Source organism: Trichechus manatus, unplaced genomic scaffold (genome assembly GCF_000243295.1).
Source record: "Trichechus manatus latirostris isolate Lorelei unplaced genomic scaffold, TriManLat1.0 scaffold00207, whole genome shotgun sequence".
Classification (NCBI taxonomy): domain Eukaryota; kingdom Metazoa; phylum Chordata; class Mammalia; order Sirenia; family Trichechidae; genus Trichechus; species Trichechus manatus.
The window spans coordinates 541,662-563,695 of record NW_004444143.1 but is presented as its reverse complement, the minus strand read 5'-3'; the positions used below and the strand labels follow the sequence as shown (position 1 = coordinate 563,695).

The 22,034-nt window shown below is 38.9% G+C and overlaps 1 protein-coding gene across 8 annotated transcripts in view; it reads left to right on the top strand.

Annotated features, from left to right (window-relative positions):
- Positions 1 to 22,034, top strand: part of LOC101343990 (zinc finger protein 14 homolog) — a 123,290-nt gene that overhangs the window by 5,820 nt on the left and 95,436 nt on the right. For 2 of the 8 annotated variants that reach the window (XM_023742264.1, XM_023742265.1), the window contains 3 exons: positions 4,411 to 4,537; positions 4,844 to 4,942; positions 9,936 to 12,303. In XM_023742264.1, the coding sequence (XP_023598032.1) occupies positions 4,411 to 4,537; positions 4,844 to 4,942; positions 9,936 to 10,957 (1,248 nt within the window). In that variant the 3' untranslated portion in view covers positions 10,958 to 12,303. The other 6 variants (XM_023742266.1, XM_012559040.2, XM_023742271.1 and 3 more) reach the window with 6 other exon arrangements.

Genomic DNA, 22,034 nt, shown 5'->3' with positions numbered 1-22,034 from the left:
GTGGCATGAGAATGGACCAGAGTCTTAAAACTCTTAAACTATATGCTAATTTAATTTTCTAAAATAAAAAATTTAAAGTCATTTTACACATATTTACAAGACTTATTTGTCTTGCCCCATCATTAGTCTTTTCTGGCCCTGGGTTTGTAATTCCGCCGTGGTGATTTGCTTGGCTGCAATCTTGCAAAGGGATTGGACTGTTTACTGTGCAAATGAGGCACGTAAAACCATTACGGGGATTACACAGTTTATTATGCAGGTAAGGTGCCTGTGGCCTATCAAGGGGATTGGTCAATTTGTGGTCTTGGTGGAAGGAGTAAGCTTTTAAAAGGGCTAATCTGACAGAGGTTGGGAGGGACCTCACTACCATCAAGAAGAAGAACCTGAAGTGGAGTGTTTCCTTTGGACCAGGGGTCCCTGTGCTGAAAACCTCTTAGACCCGGGAGTGAGAGAGTTGTAACCCTTAAGACAGTGAGAGATGGCAGCAACAGGAGGATGCAGGAGGCTTGCTGGTAGAGTGGGTTGCCTCCAGGCACTTCATGGAGGAGCAAACAGAGCTATAGTAGGACAGAGGCTAGGCCCGAGCAAGACCTGGAGGCAGGGGCCAGGCCAAGAACTGAGGCCTGCCTGCAGGCATGGCTGAGAGAAAGCTGAGAGCCATCCTGGTTGGAAGCTGTCCTGATTGACAAACTTATCCTGACTCCTGAATTATAACCTGTTCCCACTACCCACGGCTGTCAAGTCGATTCCCACTCACAGTGACCCTATAGGACAGAGTAGAAGTGCCCCATAGGGTTTCCAAGGCTGTAAATCCGTACTGAAACAGATTGTCACATCTTTCTCCTGCGGCATGGCTCATGGGTTTGAACCGCCTACCTTTTGGTTAGCAGCCAAGCACTTTAACCACTGCACCACCAGGGCTCCTGTTGTAACCTGTTACTTCCCTAATAAACCCCGTAACTGTGAGTATGATTTGTGAGTTCTGTGTGGCCATTGCAATGAATTATCAAACCCATCAGAGAAATAGAGTACTATGGGTGGGATGGCTGGTGTCAGAATTGGTAAAACAGTTGGAGAGTACAGGTATGTGTGACCTCCACTTCACAGGAGTCAGCTTTGGGCTGTTGGTTCTTCTCATCCCCCGTCCTGAAGTCAGGCGACTCCTGATGCCACTACATTACAGTTGACATCAGAAGTAGAATTCGCTGCAATGGCTCCTGACTCATGGAAACATGGGATTTTGGAAGAGAAAGGATGAAAGGTCATGGGAAGTGAAACTTTTGATTCTTGGATAGTTACTTTGGTGGTTGTTATCTGTAATGGCTAAAACGAAAGTGAGAGATGTTGTACTGGAGCAACAGATAGGGAAGTTGAGGATAAGAAAGCCCATCTGGAGTGGCCCGGAGCAAAAGCTCAGCAAGTTAAGCAAGATGACTGATAGAGGGCCAGGGTTTTCTGGTTCTACCCTGCCAGAGGCCCAAGGCTGTATGCATATGAATGAGAAGATAGTCAAAGGGTGGAGAAAAGATGAAACCAGAAGGTTTAAAAAGGTTACATGTTTCTGGGATCCCTGGTGGTGCAGTGATTAAGCATCCAGCTGCTAACTAAAAGATTAGCAGTTCGAATCCACCAGCCACTCCTTGGAAACCCTATGGGACAGTTCTATTCTGTCCTATAGGGTTGCTATGAGTATGAATCTGCTCGAGGACAATGGGTTGGGTTTATGTGTTTATCTGAATGTACTGACTAAAGGTACGTTTCCCCTACCTGGTGTTGTAAAACAGACCTAAATGTATGAGGGAGATGAATATTGAGTATTGTGAAAACAAAGAGCATACTGACTGGATATGTTAAAAGGGAACTAGGATTTACCCTAAAGAAATAGAGGCTGTCTGTTTCAATACAGTAGCCTTGTGAAGAGAGTATTGGGGGCTTAGGTTGAAAACCTGAGCCCCACCCAGAAACTTTGGAGCAGGAAATTTACATTTGAAAAACATGCAGATCAACCCAGAACTGTGGGGAGAGCAAAAGAAAAAAAAAAAAAAAAGTACTATTTCATGTTTTGGACTCCAGGCAAGTGGTTTACTATTGGGTGCATCGAGCCATGAAATGTCAGTGCCCATCAAGAACCCCTTTCCAAGACTGGAAGCTAAGGGGAGCTAGCGACTAGTTAGCCTAATATGCTCACTTGAGGTGATTACCTGGATCCATGGGATAAGTGGAAGTGGGGGAGGTGCAGCAGTGATGAGATGGGTTTCAGTTTGGACGTGTTCCTCTGACACCCATTGACCTAGCCTTGGTTGCTAGGGATGAGAGAGAGAGGAAGGGACTAGCTGGTCTGAAGTGCAGGGAGTTGTGTGGATTCCCAAGCCCACAGCTTGTACCCGTTGACCTAGCCCACAGGGGTAAGGGATGAGTTGGCCAGACCCCAAGTAAATGGGGAAGAGAGAAATGTTTGACACTGTGAGTTGGTATAGATTATTGCAGTGTGATGGCTTGCCCTGGACTGGACTTTGCTTATGGATACAGATGCTCAGAGTTCTAACTGGAACAGAAAATTCTTTGGACCAAGAAACATACTTGTCTCCTCAGAGTACTGGTTTGATAGGGATGAGCAATTTAAACATTGGCTGTCTAAAAAGAGGGGAAATGGAGAGATAAAGGCATGAAGTGGCTGGCTTCCACACTTTTGTGAGTGTACTTACACTCAGAATGAGGGGGACAAGGGAGGATCCCCACTGAATAGATTCCTCTTTTCCTGATGGGTCTGCGGACAAGAGGGTGGGGGAAGATGCTGATACAACTTTATGATTCAGTTGTGAGTATTGATTGCTAATCAGGGCAATTGTGATTGTAAAAAGTGTAATTGTAGAGGCTGTAACTGTGAAAGAGTAGACTAAGAGGGAGGCACTGCTGGACTAGAGTACAGTGTACTCACCAAAAGTCCCTTAAAGGTTTTTCTCAGGGTAAGGGAATAATATTCTCTCAGTTAAATTTTATCAGAGGCCAGAAAAGGTGAAGCTGAGATGACTTTTGGAGAACCTGACCAGATCAGAGGACATGGGCAGTAGACCTGAGTGACTGGTACCTGAGAGACCTCACCCCGAGGAGTATTTGCCCTTCTAAAGGACTAATTGTTAATGACTGATTTGGACTGGTAAAATGTACGAGGAGAGAGAAGGAACCCTCCAAATATTAAGTATGTATAAGAACCCATGGCCAAAAAGGGCCAAGGGATGGTCCGAATTGGTAAAAAAATGGTTGGAGAGTGGAGGTATGTCTGACCTCCACCTCATAGGAATCAGCTTTGGGCTGATGGCTCTTCTCATTCTCCATCTTGAAGTTAGATGACTCCTGAGACTACTACATTACACATGCCTTTTGTCTTCCTGCTCTCATCTGGTCTGGTTACTCTCAGCCTACTGCACAGTTTTCCTGAGATTTCCCTTTTGTTGTTTTCCTGGGATTTTCCTTCACCTTCACTGCTCTCCTGTGTTACTTCTGTTTTCTGATCCTATGTCTTCCTCTTATTTGGTTTACTCCCTTGTTTTGGTGGAGCACATTCTTCAGTAGTTTCCTAAGAAATGGTGCTTGAGTCCTTGCATACCTAGGACTTTATCACTTCTGCTCAACCCTCACAATAGAATGATAGGTTGGTTATATGATTCTCTGTCAGAATTTTTTTGTCCATCAGCATATTGAAGGGTGTTCTTGAGAATTCCATTGCCTTTCTGATTCCTGGTGTGTTTTATATGACCTACTTGCCTCCCCCTCTGGAAGATTTTAATGTCTTGTTGTTTCCCTTATTCTGAAATTTTACTCTTAGATATTTGAAAAGGGGGAGGAAGGGAGGGAGAGGCTCATATCTGTTGATGATTTACTGTATGACAGGTATTTTTTTGCTGGATGTTTGTATACACTATTACATTTAATTGGGAAACTCCCCTGAGCTGGATTTTGTACCTTCCCAGACCTGTTTGGATAATGGATTTGTTCCTGTGTACACAGGCAGTTTTATCTGGCATAAGCAGAATGATGTGGAAGCACACTGATTCATTCATGCTAATATCTTTACACTTAGTTCCTCTACTTGCTTCCCATTTAGCCCCACTCTGTATGCTCACTGGAAACCCTGGTGACTTAGTGGTTAAGAGCTTGGCTGCTAACCAAAAGGTTAGCAGTTCTAATCCACCAGGTGCTCCTTGGAAACCCTATGGGCCAGTTCTACTCTGTTCTGTAGGGTCTCTATGAGTCGGAATCGACTCGACGCAATGGGTTTTTTGGTTTGTATGCTCACTATTTGTCACTCCCTCTGCCTTCATTTTTTCTTTTCTCTCTCCTTCACAAAGGCATTTCTTTTTATAATTAATAAAAAGACTTGATTAAAGTAATACTTGGTTGTTATTCCAGGAGTCAGTGATGTTCAGTGATGTATCCATAGACTTCTCTCAGGAAGAGTGGGAATGCCTGAATGAGGATCAGAGAGATTTATACAGAGATGTGATGTTGGAGAATTATAGTAACCTGGTTTCAATGGGTAAGGATGCCTGTCCATAATAATTCAGATTCTGCCCTCAGGTCTGCTTCCTGCAATGTGAAATGCTCAGCTACCTTTCAGGTAACCAGTTGGATTTCTGCTTCCTGTTCCCAGAGGAATGTTTGGAATGTCGTAGAGTTAGAAAAGGGAATTACGGGGTATGTTTCAAATCGTCTGTTTTTCATAATCTGTTATACCTTTTTCTGATTCTTCCTGTAATGTCACGTCTTTCTTGATAATGAAGGGACTGGATTTGAATCCTAGGACATTCTTAGCAAAAATTTGTTTCATTACTTTTTTTTTAAGCAGGATGTTCCTTTTCCAAACCAGATGTTATCTCCTTCTTGGAGCAAGGGAAGGAGCCCTGGTTGGTTGACAGAGAGCTGACAAGGGGCCAATGGCCAGGTAAGTGAAGCACAGCAGTGCATAGACTGCACCTTTGAGATGTTACCTGAAAAGCTCCCATCAAAATCCTTAGACCTGTGTGCAAAAGTAAGGCCTTTCAGCGTGAGCTTTCAAATGACTTTATCTAACATGCTGCTTGCTCTTCTTCTCTTGTCATACATCTCTTCCAAGCCTAACCCACTGGTGCTGGCCTCCAGCTTCTCCAGCAGCATCCCTTCTCTTCATATTTTGGATCCAGTTCTGTTTCAGCTTCTCATTCACTTTTGTGTTTATTCTTATAAAAGCATCACTCTCTTCTGAAATATGTTTTTTTCTACATTGCCAAGTACTTATTTTCGTTAACTAGTTTTTTTTTTTTAAAAAAAAATATAGTAGTTCGTGCATTCATTGACTACCTCATACTTTTAATCAACATTTGTTAATTTTCTAATGTGTGTGAAGTACTCGTCTGGGTGCTGCTGACATTAAAAAAGGAAGAAGCAATTTCACAATTTACAGTCTAATAAAAAAACCAAAAACCAAACCTGTTGCCATCAAGTCGATTCCGACTCATAGAGACCCTTCTGGGACAGAGTAGAACTGCCCCATAGGGTTTCCAAGGAGCACCTGGTGGATTCAAACTGCTGACCTTTTGGTTAGCAGCCGAGCTCTTAACCACTACGCCACCAGGGTTTTCGTGTGTGTGTTAGCTAAGAAATAGAAAATAGAAAGAAGAAACAAATGGAATTTTTAGAGTTGAAAAGTACAATAACTAAACTTTAAAAACTCACTGGATAGGCTCAGTGGCAAAAAGGAGATGACAGAGGAAAATCAGTGAATTTGAAGACACACCAAAAGAAATTATCCAATCTGAACAACAGAAAAAGATTAAAAGGAAAAAAAAATACAGCCTTTTAGGACCTGTGGAACAACAACAAAAGTTTTAGCATTCATGTCATTGATGTCCTAGAAGAAAAAGTTTAGGAGTGAAAAAAATATTTGAAGACATAATGGCTAAAAACTTACCAAATTTTGTGAAAGGAATAATAAACCCACTGATTCAAGAAGCTCAGCAAATCCAAACAGGATAAATCCAAAGACATCCAGACCCAGACAAAACATATACGCTGAAAATTTAAGACCAAAAAAAAAAAAAAAAAAAAGGTGAAAGAACCATTGAAAGGCATTACATTATTTCTAGGAATAATGATTCCAATAACTGAATTTGTCTTCATAAAACCATGGAGGGTAGAAGGAAGTAGAACAGTGTTTTATTGTGCAGATGTGATGGTACATGGCAGCTGAGACTCTGACCTGGAGATCAGTGTGGGAATAGGCATTAGTGGAAACAGTGATTAATGAGACACTCTATCCCCTGATTCAGTGGGGCAAGCACCCTGTAAGTCCAAGTCCATACTGTCATGTAAGAATGCAGGACCATTGCTGCCAAGGAAAGCTAGAAATCCAGATTTCTATATTAAATCTCCTGGTATCTCAAAGCTAGTAAATAATTTAAAACTTTAGGGAATTGTGAGGGCAAAACCAAACATGTCCATGGGTATGATACAACCTGAGTCACCAGCTTTTTTAATCTCTGGAATTTTCCCTTTTTTTTTTGTACCTCAGAAATTCTACCGAGATATATCTAATTAAAGCTCTTTCCTCATAAATCTTGGCCAGCACAGAAGGAAACCATTTGATTACTAAGAGTTTTCTTCAGCCCTGGGAATTTTTTTTGTTGTTGTTGTTGATCTCTATCTTCTCCTTCTGGAATTTATATTTACATTTATTATATTTCCTATATCAATATTCCTGCATATGACTCATTTTTTTCTGTCAACTTTTCTATCCTTGATTCTATGAGAATTTTTTTCAAGAATTCGAAGTTCTTATTTTATTTTATATCTTGTGATTTTAACTTAGGTGTCATGATTTTTATATCTTTTGTTGTTCCCGTTGTTAGGTGCCATTGAGTTGGTTCCGACTCGTAGCGACCCTGTGTAAAACAGAACAAAACACTGCCCGGTCCTGCACCATTCTCATAATCATTGTTATGCTTGAGCACGTGTTGCAGCCACTGTGTCAATCCATCTCACTGAGCATCTTCCTCTTTTTCGCTGACCCTCCACTTTACCAAGCATGTCCTTCTCCAGGGACTGGTCCCTCCTGATAACATGTCCAAAGTATGTGAGACCAAGTCTCACCATCCTTCCTTCTAAGGAGCATTCTGGCTGTACTTCTTCCAAGACAGATTTGGTTTGTTCTTTTAGCAGTCCATGGTATATTCAGTGTTCTTTGCCAACACCATAATTCACAGGTGTCAATTCTTCGGTTTTCCTTATTCGTTGTCCAGCTTTTGCATGCGTATGTGGCGACTGAAGATATCATGGCTTGGGTCAGTCACACCTTAGTCCTCAAGGTGACATCTTAGCTTTTGAATGCTTTAAAGAGATCTTTTGCAGCAGATTTGTCCAGTGCAATACATCATTTGATTTCTTAACTGCTGCTTCCATGGACGTTGATCGTGGATCCAAATAAAATGAAATCTTTGACAACTTCAGTATTTTCTCCGTTTATCATGATGTTGCTTATTGGTCCAGTTGTGGGGATTTTTGTTTTCTTTATGTTGAGGTGTAATCCATACTGAAGACTGTAGTCTCTGATCTTCATCAGTAAGTGCTTCAAGTCCCCTTCGCTTTCAGCAAGCAAGGTTGTGTTATATGCATTAAAATGAACATAAAAATGAACCCAGTGTAATTACAAATTGTGAAAATACTGTTGAGGAAGAGAACAGAGTGCTAAAAAGGTAATTACAAGGAAAGCATAATTTGATCAACGGATCAGGGAAGATCTCAAAAAGTATGACCTTTAAGTGGAGATTTGGAAAATAAACAGTTGTTACCAAGGCCAAGAGTAAAAGAAAACACCTTCAAGACGTAAGCAAGAACATCTGGAAAGGACTTGAGAGGGACAAAGTCCTTGAAGCATTTGAAGAACTGAAAAACAGGACCAGTATGGATGGGGCTTAGAAAGCAATGTCCCGGGAGCATAGTGTGAGATTTGGTTGAGAGAGATAGGCAGGAGCAAGATCATTCAGGGCTTTATAGACTATGTTCAGGAGTTTGGCTTTTATCATAAGAGCAATATTGTATGGGAAGCCACTGAAAGATTATAAGCAGTGCAAGGACTGGCTGAATGTCATTCTAGTGCCCTAAAGGATTCAAGATTGCAAACCTCAAGTGGGGAAACTAGGTAGGAGGCTGTTCAGTAGCGCAAGGAATAGATGTTTCACATTAGGTATTGGTGTCAGAGATAAGGGGAAGAGAACAGTTTCAAGAGATATTTAGGAGCAAGACTAGGCAGGTTTTGCTGAATGATTTTACAGGAATAAGAGGAAGAAGATGGTACTAGAGTGATTTTTACCATTTTGGCATGAGCTTTCTCCTCTGGTTCCGTAGTGTGTTCCTCAAACCACTTCACTTGCCAAATGTCCCCATTTTTATACAGAAGTTAATATTATCCACCTAATATGAAACATTTTCTACCAGGTAATTTACATACATTGTTCCCAATTCTCACGAGAATCACAGGAGTTAGTTATTCCTATCGGATCAACAGGGAACTGGGGACTCAGAAAGATGAACTAATTTTCCAAGAAAATCAAACTTGTAACTATCTGAGTTTGAGTTTAAAACTGAGTTACAGTCTGGATCTAGTGCCTCTGATCTTTCAATGGCAATACACTGCCTCCCATTTTATTCTCCTCTTTCTTTAAACCTACAAGTACCTTTCCTGTCAGTCCGTCATCACTAATATTTGTACACCTAAGTCCCCTCCTCTCCTCTCCTAAGGTCAGCGTCACAGAATTCCAAGGCAAACAGTATTTTCTTGAAACCCCAAACATATATTTCATCTGCAAAAGAATCTTCCCTATCTACCATTCATGCTCCATTCATTCAACATTTGACTTTTCCTAAGATATTTTCCAATCTGGATTGTCACTGTTTATTTCCTTATTATTTGTTAAAAAGCCCCAGGCCCTCAAGTTTTTGTAGACAACTGCTGTCCAATAGAACTTTCAGCAATGATGGAAATTTACTGTGTTTGTGATTTCCAGTATGGTAGCCACTTACCACATGTGGCTATTAAACATTGGAAAATGCAACTGAGGAATAAAATTTTATTTAATTTCAATTACTTTAAATTTAAATAGCCACGTATGGCTAGTGGCTACTTTATTAGACCAATATGTATTTAACCAGGTATCCATAAACTTTTTCTTAAAGGGCCAGGTAATTACTATTTTAGGCTTTTAGGCCACGCAGTCTCTGTCACAATTACCCTCACCTCTGCTATTGTAACTCAAAAGCAGCCATAGACGATACATAGACAAATGAGTGTTCCTGTGTCCTTAATTACAAAAACAAGCACAGTACCACAAATTGTGGTTTGCCAACCTCCAGATCTCATCACTTAGGCACATTGATTTAATTCTGACAACAATCTTATTAAAAAACCAAAACCAAACTGGTTGCCATCCAGTCAATTCCAACTCATAGCAGCCCTATATGATTGAGTAGAACTGCCCCATAGGATTTCCAAGGAGCAGCTGGTGGATTCGAACTGCTGACCTTTTAGTTAGCGGCTGAGCTCGTAACCACTGTGCTACCAGGGCTCCTAATCCTATTAAGTAGGTGTGAAAATTCCCCTGATTTTATACTTAGTGTTGTGTGATGCTGTGTGTGTGTGTGTATGCTGTGTGATAATTAGACTCATCCTTGTTATAAGATCTATAATAAGCTCCCCTAAGTCATTCTGATCTATATCAATGTTTGGGAACCAATGACTTACTTTGTTCCCCTAATCACTGCCCTCTTCTTTCTATGTGACCTGTCCTCTGTCTGTCTTCTTTTTTTGTCCCTTTTTTAAAATTTAGTTTAATTCTCCCATTTTAAAGTTTTATTTCCCATGGAACAAGAAAAATGTGAGTGAGTGCTTTTGTATTTTCTTTCAGACTTGGAATCAAGATGTGAGACCAAGAAATTATATCTGAAGAAGGAAAGTTATGAAATAGAATCATCCCAGTGGGAGATAATGGAAAGACTTACACATCATCTTCAGTGCTCTAGCTTTAGAGATGACTGGGAATGTAATAGCCAGTGTGAGAAACGGTGTGGCTCTCAGGAGGGGCACTTCAGTCAACTGATACTTACTCATGAAGATATGCCCACTTTCAGTCAGCATCCGTCCTTTACGTTACACCAAATCTTCAAAAACAAAGAGAAATTCTGTGACACCAAGGAATATGGGAAAGCCTTTAGACGTGGCTCACAACTTACGACACATCAGATAATTCATACCATTGAGAAACCCTATGAATGTAAGGAATGTGGAAAGGCGTTTAGACATCTCTCAAGACTCACTCATCATCAGAAAATACATACTGGCAAGAAACCCTTCAAATGTACAGAATGTGGGAAAACCTTCATTTGTGGCTCAGACCTTACTCGCCATCACAGAATTCACACTGGTGAGAAACCCTATGAATGTAAAGAATGTGGTAAGGCCTTTAGTAGTGGCTCAAACTTTACCCGACATCAGAGAATTCACACTGGTGAGAAGCCCTATGAATGTAAAGAATGTGGGAAGGCCTTTAGTAGTGGCTCAAACTTTACTCAACATCAGAGAATTCATACTGGGGAGAAACCCTATGAATGTAAGGAATGTGGCAATGCCTTCAGTCAGAGCTCACAACTTATTAAACATCAGAGAATCCATACAGGTGAGAAACCCTATGAATGTAAGGAATGTGAAAAGGCTTTTCGTTCTGGTTCAGACCTGACTCGACATCAAAGAATTCACACTGGTGAGAAACCCTATGAATGTAAGATATGTGGGAAGGCGTATTCTCAGAGTTCACAACTTATTAGTCATCATAGAATTCATACTGGTGAAAAACCCTATGAATATAGGGAATGTGGAAAGACCTTTAACTATGGCTCACAGCTTATTCAACATCAAAATTTATACTGGTGATAAACTGTAAAATATATGAAATGTGTATGAAGGCTTTTAATTACAGCTCAAAACTATATTCAACATCAATTTATCTTGATAATAATCCCTATAAATAGAATAACTTAGAAATATCTCATTTGTTGAGGTATTTAGCCTGAGAAAATTCAAGATAGAGGAGCATGCTATGGATAGAATACATTTTGAGAAGTCCTTTAATAAAAGCTCATATTTTTTTTTTATATCAGATGATTCAAACTATATAAAGTATTGAAAATGAAAGCACTTTTGACACTTTTGTAACCTCATCTTAAACATCAGAGAATTCATGCTGAAATGTAATCCTGTGAATTTTTTTTTTCTAATTAGTCTGTGATTCTTTCATTCTTAATGTTTTAATCCATCTGAGATTTAACTCTACAGTCCATACTGTTTATATCATCGATTATAAAATACCTTTATTTTAAAAATACTTTAATACCTGAGAGAAGTGACCTCTTTATTTGAGAAAATGGCTTATTCTTTTTGCTCTTTACAAAATTAAGGCTTTTTTATTGTAAAAGCATTTGTGAACAACTTTCAACTCAGTGAATAGAGATTCTTTAATAGGTTCTTGATGTTTTCTTGTGTTGCTGTAATATTATGTTGTCAATTCTCTCTTGATGGACATGGTGGCTTCCTTCTGACTTTTTGCCATTATACACAGTACCCTGATGGACATTATCCCTCAGCACATCTATCAGGTCTTTTTTTTTTTTTTTTTGCAGAAATCATGAATATATTTTCCTTATGAAAGATTTAAACATTGCAAATAAGGTGAAAGTACCCTTGGACCATCATCCCTGTACAGTTTCACTTCCCAAAGAATAGCCTTTATTATCAATTTATTATTTGTCCTTCCTGATCATTTTTTCTATATTTTTATAGTTGTACGTCTGTGTAGAAACTATTAAATGGGGATAATTATAATACCTACCTCATAAAGTGGGAAGATTAAATGAATTAAGACACATAAAGTGCTTAGAACTGTGCCTGTCATATAATACTGTATTCATCATGGCCATTAGTATTATGTGTTGCAAGACTTAACTGTTAAGCTACCTTACTCAGTACCAAGCAGGGTACTCACATTGAAGAAATACCCTTCGAGAGGGTAATGAATGAAGAGAATTTTCCATCATCACTTATTTTCTGTTGAACATGAAATAATAATGCGGAGAGTAATAGGTGCAATGTGTGAGAATGACTTTTTTCAGACTGGCACCCTTTTTGCTACATTATAAAATACCTAACGTAAAACTTTCTTTGAAAGAAACAAGAATATAGACAAAACATTGTGACACTGATTAAAAAAATGAAAAGACAAATGAACAGCATTATGTTTGAGAAATGATAAAACCTTATAGTTACAAATTTAAAATGCTATACTAAGTATAATGCTTTTTTCTAATACATTTGAAAACCTAGACAAATTAAAAATATATACATATATATATATATGTGTATCGCCAGCATTGACTCAGAGAATTAGAACTCTTAGAAGACTCTCTTATACACACAGGAAATGGAAAAATTAGCATGAACTCTATTAGCTATTACTAATAAACCACCACACACAACTTTTTTCCGGGCAAAAATACGTCAAGAGTTCAAGGAACTGGTACAGTTATATAGAAGTAGACATCTCATTGTCTCACCTGATCCTAATGTCAGAAATGGATTAGGAGAGCACAAGAAAAGAAAGCTATTGTTTAGTATCTATGAAGATACATGCAAGCATCCTGAACAATTTAGCAAACTCCAGGTATCGGTTAAAAGAATAATAATAATGAACCTGGTTGGGACAGTAACCAAAGAGGTGCCCACTGCCCAGATCTGCTGTGATGCTGTGAGAAAGTGTAAGTCCCATTTTGCCAGCTCTTTGGACATTTGGAGAGAATCTAGAATTTTTGTTTTTTTTTCCAGTGTGCGATATCTCTTGATTTTTAAATGGCAGCTCAAATTAAATAAGTAACACTGTGAGAGTCAAAGAAAATACATGGGCTCTGACAGTAGCAAGTGGCCCTTATGGGTTACTGCTGTTCTGGGCCCTAGAGCACTGACTGTGCAAAAGACTCAAAGGAGGACCTTTTAAAAATACAGATTCCTTGGTCCCAACCACAGTGGTTCTGGTTAGGTAAATTTAAGGGAGAGGGCTGGAGGGGGAAATAGGAAAACACAAGATAATTAACCAAGAGTTTCTGGAATGTGAACTGTTTCAGATGAACAGTCTTTCCAGGGATTAAATAGCCAAACTCCAAGCATAAAGATTTTTTTTTTTTTAAAAAGGACTTGACCCAGCCCAGTATTTTCTATATGAAGTTTTTGTTTAAGCATCATGTTGATATTAAAAAGAGGGGGAGGATATATTTTACGTGTTGTATATTCCATTCTTGAACTTTATTATACACAACTGAAAATACACAATTTTAAAGCCTTAACCTATCAAGGAAGAAGAGCAGGTAGAACTACCGCAGTTGCACACTAGCAGCAGGTGTGTCACTGGAATTATATATTCTGCCCTAGACAGGGATTGACAGACCTCTTCCGTAAAGGGCCACGTAGTAAATATTTAAGCATTTGTAGGCCATATTGTCTGTGTCACAACTACTCACTCAACAACTCATCATAATGTAGAAGCCTAGTAATAGAAATCCTGAAGGTGAAAAACAATCCCACAGTTAGCCTGGTTTAGGTTAGGGTTGGTGTTTTGAGATGAGCCTTTCCTGTGCCTCAGTTTTCATGCTCAGCAAGCACCTTCCTTCATTGGATGTATACTATCCTGTGGAAGATCCATGTAGCCAGAGTTACCATAGGTCTTTCATTCCATGCTCTGCTCCCTTTTCGCTTAGACCCCCTGGGAGTTTTGTTTTCTTTTTAAGATTGAGTTACTTTAATTTCTTCAGAATAAAGATAACAAAAAATTAATATCCCTATTTGTCTCCATTTCTCCCTCTCCCCGTGTCCATTTCTTTTGTTTAATGTTTAAACACTGTGTATCCCCCATGAGGAGCCTTAGTGGCGTACTGGCTAAGCTCTCAGCTGCTAACCACAAAGTTAGTGGTTCAAACCCACCAGCCACTCCACGGGAGAAAGATGTAGCAGTCTGCTTCCATAAAGATTTGCAGCCTTGGAAACTCTACGGGGCAGTTCTACTCTGTCCTATGAATCAACTGGACGGCAGCGGGTTTATATGTGCATATATTGCTTCATGCTCAAATATTAACACACAAGTAAATGATTTAGTATATTTTTATCGAAAAATAGCTGATACTTTATACATTTCTCTGTAATTTCTTTTTGTAAATTCAGCTGTACATTTTGGATTTCCCTTCAGGTCAGTAAATAATGGTTTAACTTCGTCTTTTTAATGGTTACAGTATGTTTCACAGTTTGGTTGTCTCAATACCTGTTCAACCATTTCCCCAATTACTGGACTTCATATTGTTTCCTCTTTGCCGTTTAAAAGCAATGGTGCAATAAACATACTGTATTATCTTTTATTTTTGTTGTGTGCCATCAAGTTGATATTTCTATATAATAGATTTCCCGAACTGTTTTCATTGTCTCCTATGTTTCTTAGGAATGTTTCATAGCATCAGTTGCCCACTGAAAATCTCAGAGGGCTTGAGGACAAAGAAAGAGAGTTTGCAATTTTTCATGTGTGTTTTTGCAGGAGTATGTACACACACAAAATTTTAATCTAAAATTTTAACCCATCAGGAATTGATATGGTATAAGGTGTGATGCCATATTTCAGCTTTCTTTCCAGCCAGAAATAAAGCCAGTTATGCCAGAAGCAATTAAATTATTCATCTTTCTGCTACTGAATTAAAATGCTATCATTGTTATATATTAAATGCTCATATCCTCAGATCTACTTCTGTGCTGAATTTCCAGCAATCTTTGACTTACACTTTTCAATAAAAGATATGTATAATTAATTATGTATTATTTGGAACTAAAGAGAATTATTTCTTCATGAGAATTTTTAAATTATCCAGTTCCAATAAAAAATTCATTTGGATTGTATTTTGAATATTACTGAATTTAAAAACAGTATTCCAAATGAGTGCACAATTAACATTGACTAATATATGTGTCTTAAAATTTCTTTGACAGCTCATTCTCCTGGCCCTCTAATATCCTTATAATGTAATGCTTCAAAATACATAACATAGGTTTGTAATACCTGAAAGATTAATATATTTTATTAAGACACTGATTCTAAAATGGAAAGATTCCATTGGGCTTTATAGTTATATAATCTGTAGATAAAGATGATAAACCCCATTCACAATATTTGTAGTTTATACCTATTTTATTTTCTTGTCTTATTGCATGTTGTAGACTTGTGGACAGTGAGTTTTGGGCAGGGCTTGTTTTTACCACATTTTCCCCATTTTTACAGACTGGAGGGTCAGTTTTTGAGGATCACTTCTACTTCCTATTTTCATTCATACTCTTGTTTGTGTATCATAAGAGAAGTGATTAGTTGCATCGGTGATAAGTGTTAAAGTACATAAATGATCTCCTTTTACTGGGCCCTTAATTTCTCTACGGTCCCTGGGCAGGCTATGATTCTCTGCCTACTCTGCAGGCCCAGTTCTCACCTTGTATAAGTTTCAGTGTCTAGAGTTGAATGAAGTATTAGGATGTGCATATTAACTCCAGATTCAAGTTGTATCTTGCAACAAAGCATTACTAACAAAAATACTGTTTTTCAATTAGTCCAGAAATCAAGAGAAGAGAGGTGTAATGAATTATCACCACAGAAATTTCAGCTATAGCTGTCTTTGTCTAATTTCTTATTTTAATTGAAACATTTGTTACAGTCAGTATGTTCTATATTTTGTTAATTTGAGTAGATAAGGAATTCATTCACAGCTGGGAGGGTGAGAAATGGTCATGGTTTGCCAGTCCCAGGAAGATACTGTAGCTCTCACTGGGAAATGGAATGAGAAGGACCTTGTGTTTTTTACTGTCCTCACCTGTAGTGGAGTTTCCATGACTCTGAGCTGGAAGGGTTGTAGGAAGGAGTGGTTGATCATGGATTCAATGCCATAGACTCACTGTTCTTACCAACTTTTAGTAGATTTGCTTGAAAAAAATGTTTCTTGTGTGCCCTTAGGACAATTTCCAGAGACATTACATGTTTGTGTTACTATTTTTTAAGTTTCACCAGTTACGCTTGTTTTACTGGAGACCAGATCCACATGCTGCCATTCCAGAAGTTTCATTGCTCATCCTTTCGTATCGAGAGGCATTTTGGAATGCATCCAAATTTTATCTGATAACTGGCTACCAAGGACAATTCTTGTATGTGTCTCCTAATGGGCACATCGAAGTTTCTCATAAGTACCCACTTAGGAGTGAAATTGCTGGACTCTAGGTTATGTGAATATTCAAGCTTATTAAATAATAGCAAACAGTTTTTACAACATGGTTATAATTTGCACTCTGACCAACAATACAGAGGTACTATGGATCTATGTCAAGTCTAATGCTTGGTATCATCAGCTTTTTACATTTTTGTCAATTAAATAGGTATAAAATGGCATTTCATTGTGTTTTTTAATTTTAATTTATTTGATCACTAACAAGAATAAAAATATCTTTCTATATTTATCGACCATATGTGTTTCCTCTTCTATGAAATGGTTGTGCATGTCTTTTCCAGTTTTTCTGTTGGTTGGTAATATTTTTCTTGTTAATTTGAGGGTGTTCTGTACATATTCTTGATACTAATTGTTGATTATAGATATCTTTTCCCAGTTTGCAACCATCTTTTAACTTTCTTTAATGTGTTTTTGTGGGAAACAAGTTCTTAATTTTAATATATCAAACATATTAGGTATAATGTTTATCCACTACCCCTCTGTCATTTTGTCATACTGTGGTAGCTTCTATGTTGTTATGATGCTGGAAGCTATGCCACTGGTATTTCAAATACCAGCAGGGTATCAATGTCACTAAATTGTACATGTAGAAACTGTTGAATTGGTGTATGTTTTCCTGTGTATATTCTCTACAACAAAATAAATAAAATTAAGAAAAAAAATACCAGCAGAGTTGCCCATGGTGGACAGGTTTCAGCAGAGCTTCCAAACTAAAACAAACTAGGAAGAAAGGCCTGGTGATCTACCTCCAAAAATTAGCCAATGAAAACCCTATGGATCACAATAGAATATTGCCCGATATAGTGCTGGAAGATGAACCCCCAGGTTGGAAGGCACTCACAATATAACTGGGGAAGGAGCTACTGCAGGGCAGCAGAAGCAGTTTCGTCCCTTGCTGCCTGGGGGCCTTTACACAAACCAGACTGAAAGAATGTACCCTAGGTGAAATAGACCCCTGCCCTGGTGCCTTAGCTGTAAGGTCCCCTAGTGCTTTAGTGGTAAGGTATATGATATTGCGTGCTGGTAAGATCTAATCTTAGATCCCAGAAGGGAAGGGAATGTTCTTCATTTGATGGCATCAAGGCTGACCGCAAGGAGCAGAAGCTCAGAAGAGACAAGAACCTTCCTCCAGAGCCAGCAGAGAGAGAAAGCCTTACCCTAGAGCTGGCACCCTGAATATGGACTTCTAGCCTCCTCAACTGTGAGAAAATACATTTCTGTTTGTTAAAGCTATCCACTTGTGGTATTTCTGTTGAAGCAGCACTAGATAACTAAGAATTTGGTATCAAGAAGTGGGGGTGCTGCTCTAACAGATAGCTAAAATATGGAAGCGATTTTGGAATTGGGGAATGAGTAGAGGATGGAAGAGTTTTAAGGTGCCTAATAGTAAAAGCCTAGATTGCCTTGAGGAGACTGTGAGTAGAATTATGGACATCAAAGGCGATTGTGAGTCCTTTGTGGAGCAGGTTATCAGGTCAAATCATTTTTCTTTTCATGTTTGGAAGTACCATTAGAGGGAAGATAAAGGCAAGAGAGCAGCTGGTTTCTGGAACACAGAAATGGAAAAAAATCTCTATTAAGGTAAGTTGGACTCTCCTCCTAGACTCATGAGAGCACAAAACTCTTCTCTACTTAAGAACTGTGAACAGAAAATTCTGCCAGTATCTCAGGTTTTCTAAAATGCCAGGAAATTCAGCTTCCCTGTGCCCCAATTGGAAACCGTATGGGGCAGTTCTCCATTCCATAGGGTTGCTATGAGTCAGAATTGACGCGACGGCAGTGGGTTTGGTTTTTTTGGTTCTCTGCACCCTAATTATGTTTAGGTAGCCACTCCATTGGCCCTTTTCTCAGCCCATAAGCAGGAGAAAGAATGCACTGCAGGCATTATCCTCCTGGAAAACGAACCTTTGCATTTGAGAAATGAATTTCAGGCCAGGATAGAATTCAGTATCCCAAAAAACTCCAGAAGACAGAGTCATATTTTCTTTCCAGGGAGTAGGAATACTTTCAAACATCTAACTCAGAACTTTTTCTTATATTAGAAAGGATTGGAAAAGATATTCTCAAGGGTGAATGTATGTGGATGTGAAATAAACGTAGTCATATCCACGCCAAAGAAATATTATGCATCACTTAAAATACTTATTAAGGGTTTGTCATAAATGCTCATGAAGTCATTTTAAGTGTGATGTTCATAATGTATGAGAAAACGTGACATGGCATTTAAATACTGATTACTTGAATAGATTTTGTATACATCAAATAGATTGGTTATTATTTTCCTTCACTGTGAATATCTAGGAAGTAAAGTTTTCCTTAAGGTCATACATGGCCAGGTGATTTGCACGATCTAACTTAATCTGGAAATAATATGTACAAATTGAAAAGAAACAGCATTGCATTCATTGTCAAAAAGAACATTTCAAGATCCATCCTGAAGTACAATGCCGTCAGTGATAGGATCATATCCATACACCTACAAGGAAGACCAGTAAATGCAACAATTATTTAAATTTATACACCAACCACTAATGCTAAAGATGAAGAAATTGAAGTTTTTATGAAATGCTGCAGTCTGAAATTGATCAAACATACAATCAAGTTGAATTAATAATTACTGGTGATTGGAAAGTGAAAGAAACAAAAACGAAGGATCAGTAGTTGGAAAATATGGCCTTGGTGACAGAAACGATGCCAGAGATTGCATGATAGAATTCTGCAAGACCAATGATGTATTCATTGGAAATATGTTTTTCAACAGCACAAATGGAGACTACACGTGGACCTCACCAGATAGAATACATACAAATCAAATCGACTACATCTGTAGAAAGACACAACGGAGAAGCTCAATATCATCAGTCAGGATATGGCAAGGGGCTGACTGTGGAACATACTATCAATTGCTCATGTGCAACTTCAAGTTGAAACTATAAAATTGAAACAAATCCACAAGAGCCAAAGTACAACCTTGTATATATCCCTCCTGAATTTAGACACTGTTTCAAGAATAGATTTGATCCACTGAACACTGATGAGTGAAGACCGGAAGAGTTGTGAGAAGGCATCAAGGACAACACACGTGAAGAAAGCAAAAGGTCATTAAAGACAGGAAAGAGAAACAACCAAAATGGATGTCAGAAGAAACTCTGAAACTTATTCTTGAGGACAGAGTAGCTAAAGTGAATGGAAGAAATGGTGACACAAAGGAGCTGAGCAGAAGATTTCAAAGGGCAGCTCTAGAAGGCAAGGTAAAGTATTATAATGAAATGTTCAAAGAACTAGAGTTAGAAAACCAAATGTGAAGACTACAACTGGCATTTCTTAAGCTGAAAGAACTGAAGAATCCAGGCCTTAAGTTGCATTACTGAAGGATTCTGTAGGCAAAAATTGAATGACGCAGGAAGCATCAAAAGAAGATGGAAGGAATACACAGTCAACTGTACCAAAAATAATTGGTCAATGTTTAACCATTTCAGGAGGTAGCGTATGATCAAGAATCAATGGTACTGAAAGAAGTCCAAGCTGCACTGAATGCATTGGCAAAAACCAAGGCTCTAGGAATGGATAGAATACCAGCTGAGATGCTTCAACAAATGGATGCAGTGCTGGAAGGTGCTCACTTGTCTATGCCAAGAAATTTGGAAGACAGCTACCCTGACCCACTCCAAAGAAAGGTAATCAAACGGAATGTGGAAATTATCAAACAATATCATTAATATCACATGCAATCAAAATTTTGCTGAAGATAATTAAAAAATGGCTGCAGCCATACATCAACAGGGACTTCCAGAAATTCAAGCCGGATTCAGAAGAGGATCTGGAACAAGAGATATCACTGCTGATGTCAGATGGATCTTGGCTGAAAGCTGAGAATACCAGAAAGATGTTTACCTGTGTTTTATTGGCTAAGCAGTGGCATTGGACTGTGTGGATCATAACAAATTATGGATAACGTTGTGAAGAATGGGAAGTCCAGAACACTTAATTGTGCTTATGCAGAACTTGTACATAGATCAAGAAGCGGTACTTCGAATAGAATAAGGGGATACTGCATGGTTTAAAATCAGGTAAGGTGTGCATCAGGGGTGTATCCTTTCACCATACTTATTCAATCTGTATACTAAGCAAATAATCTGAGAGTCTGGACTATATGAAGAAGAATGCAGCATCATGATTGGAGGAAGACTCATTAATAACCTGCAGTATGCAGATGGCACAACCTTTGTTGCTGAAAATGAAGACAATTTGAAACACTGATGAAGATCAAAGACCACAGCCTTCAGTATGGATTACATCTTGACAACATCATGATAAATGAATGTTGAGTGATTATCCAGTGGCCTCTGGACCCAGAGTCGGCCGCGTAGCCAAGAGACCAAAGAAAGACTCCGGAACCAGCCATCAGGCACATGGTTTATTCGGGGAACTTACCTACAGGACAGTCCAAGGCGGCAGCTGGACCAGAGTAGCGCTCTGCTACCACCTAGCAAGGGACACAAGCTTATATACAGTTCCAGCTGGGGCTAAGGCTTATTTGTTTTCTTCCAAGTCACTGGGTGGCCAGCGCTTCCAGGGACTACCTGCCCAGGCCCAGATATTTTTCTTTTTGTCAATAAGGCGTTCCTCAGCCTTGGCCACCAGCCCAGTCACGCCATCCCCGGCCTTGTACCTTAGCCTGAATTCATCCCGAGTTCATCCCCAGCATGCTTCCGGGAAAAGCAAAGCTGCCTCCATTAGGAGGGAATGCACATAGCTGAATAGCATTACCCTACAATGGAGAAGAATTTGAAGTTGTCAAGGATTTCATTTCTTGGGTCAACAATCAGTGCCCATGGAAGCAGCAGTCAAGAAATCAAATGATATATTACATTGAGCAATTCTGCTGCAAAAGACCTTTTTAAAGTGCTAAAAAGCAAAGGTGCCACTTTGGTGACTAAGGTGTGCCTGACCCAAGCCATAGTATTTCCAATAGACCATGTGAAAGCTGGACAATGAAGACTGAAGAGGAATTGACACATTTGTATTGTGGTGTTAGGGAAGAATATTGAATATACCATGGACTGCTAGTAGAATGAACAAATCGTTCTTGGAGGAAATGCAGCCATAGTGCTTCTTAGAAGTGAGGATGGCAAGACTTCATCCTGCTTACTTTGAACATGTTATTGGGAGAGACTAATCCCTGGAGGAGGACATCATGCTTGGTAAAGTAGACAGTGAAAAAGAGGAAGATCCTCAACAAGATGGATTGACACATTAGCTGCAACAGTGGGCTCAGATACAGCAATGACTGAGAGGATGGCATAGGACTGGGCAACATTTCATTTTGTTGTACACGGGGTCACTATGATTCATAGCTGACTTGAGGGCACCTAACAAAAACAAGAACAAATTTCACTCATCTACAGACCAGACTATAAATGGGATATTTTTCCCTAGATTAATATTCTACATTTGAAACCCCCAAATTTAACTACTTCATCATGTACTACTTCATTTTAAGCAATGCTGTGGTGAACAGCCATTCAAGCATATTTTTGTGTACTTGCACACTTTTCTTAAGATAACTTCTTGGTTAAGATTGTGTGTCAACTTGGCTGAGCCATGATTCTCCGTGTTTTAATGTAATCACTCCCATGATTGAATATACTGTGAGTAGC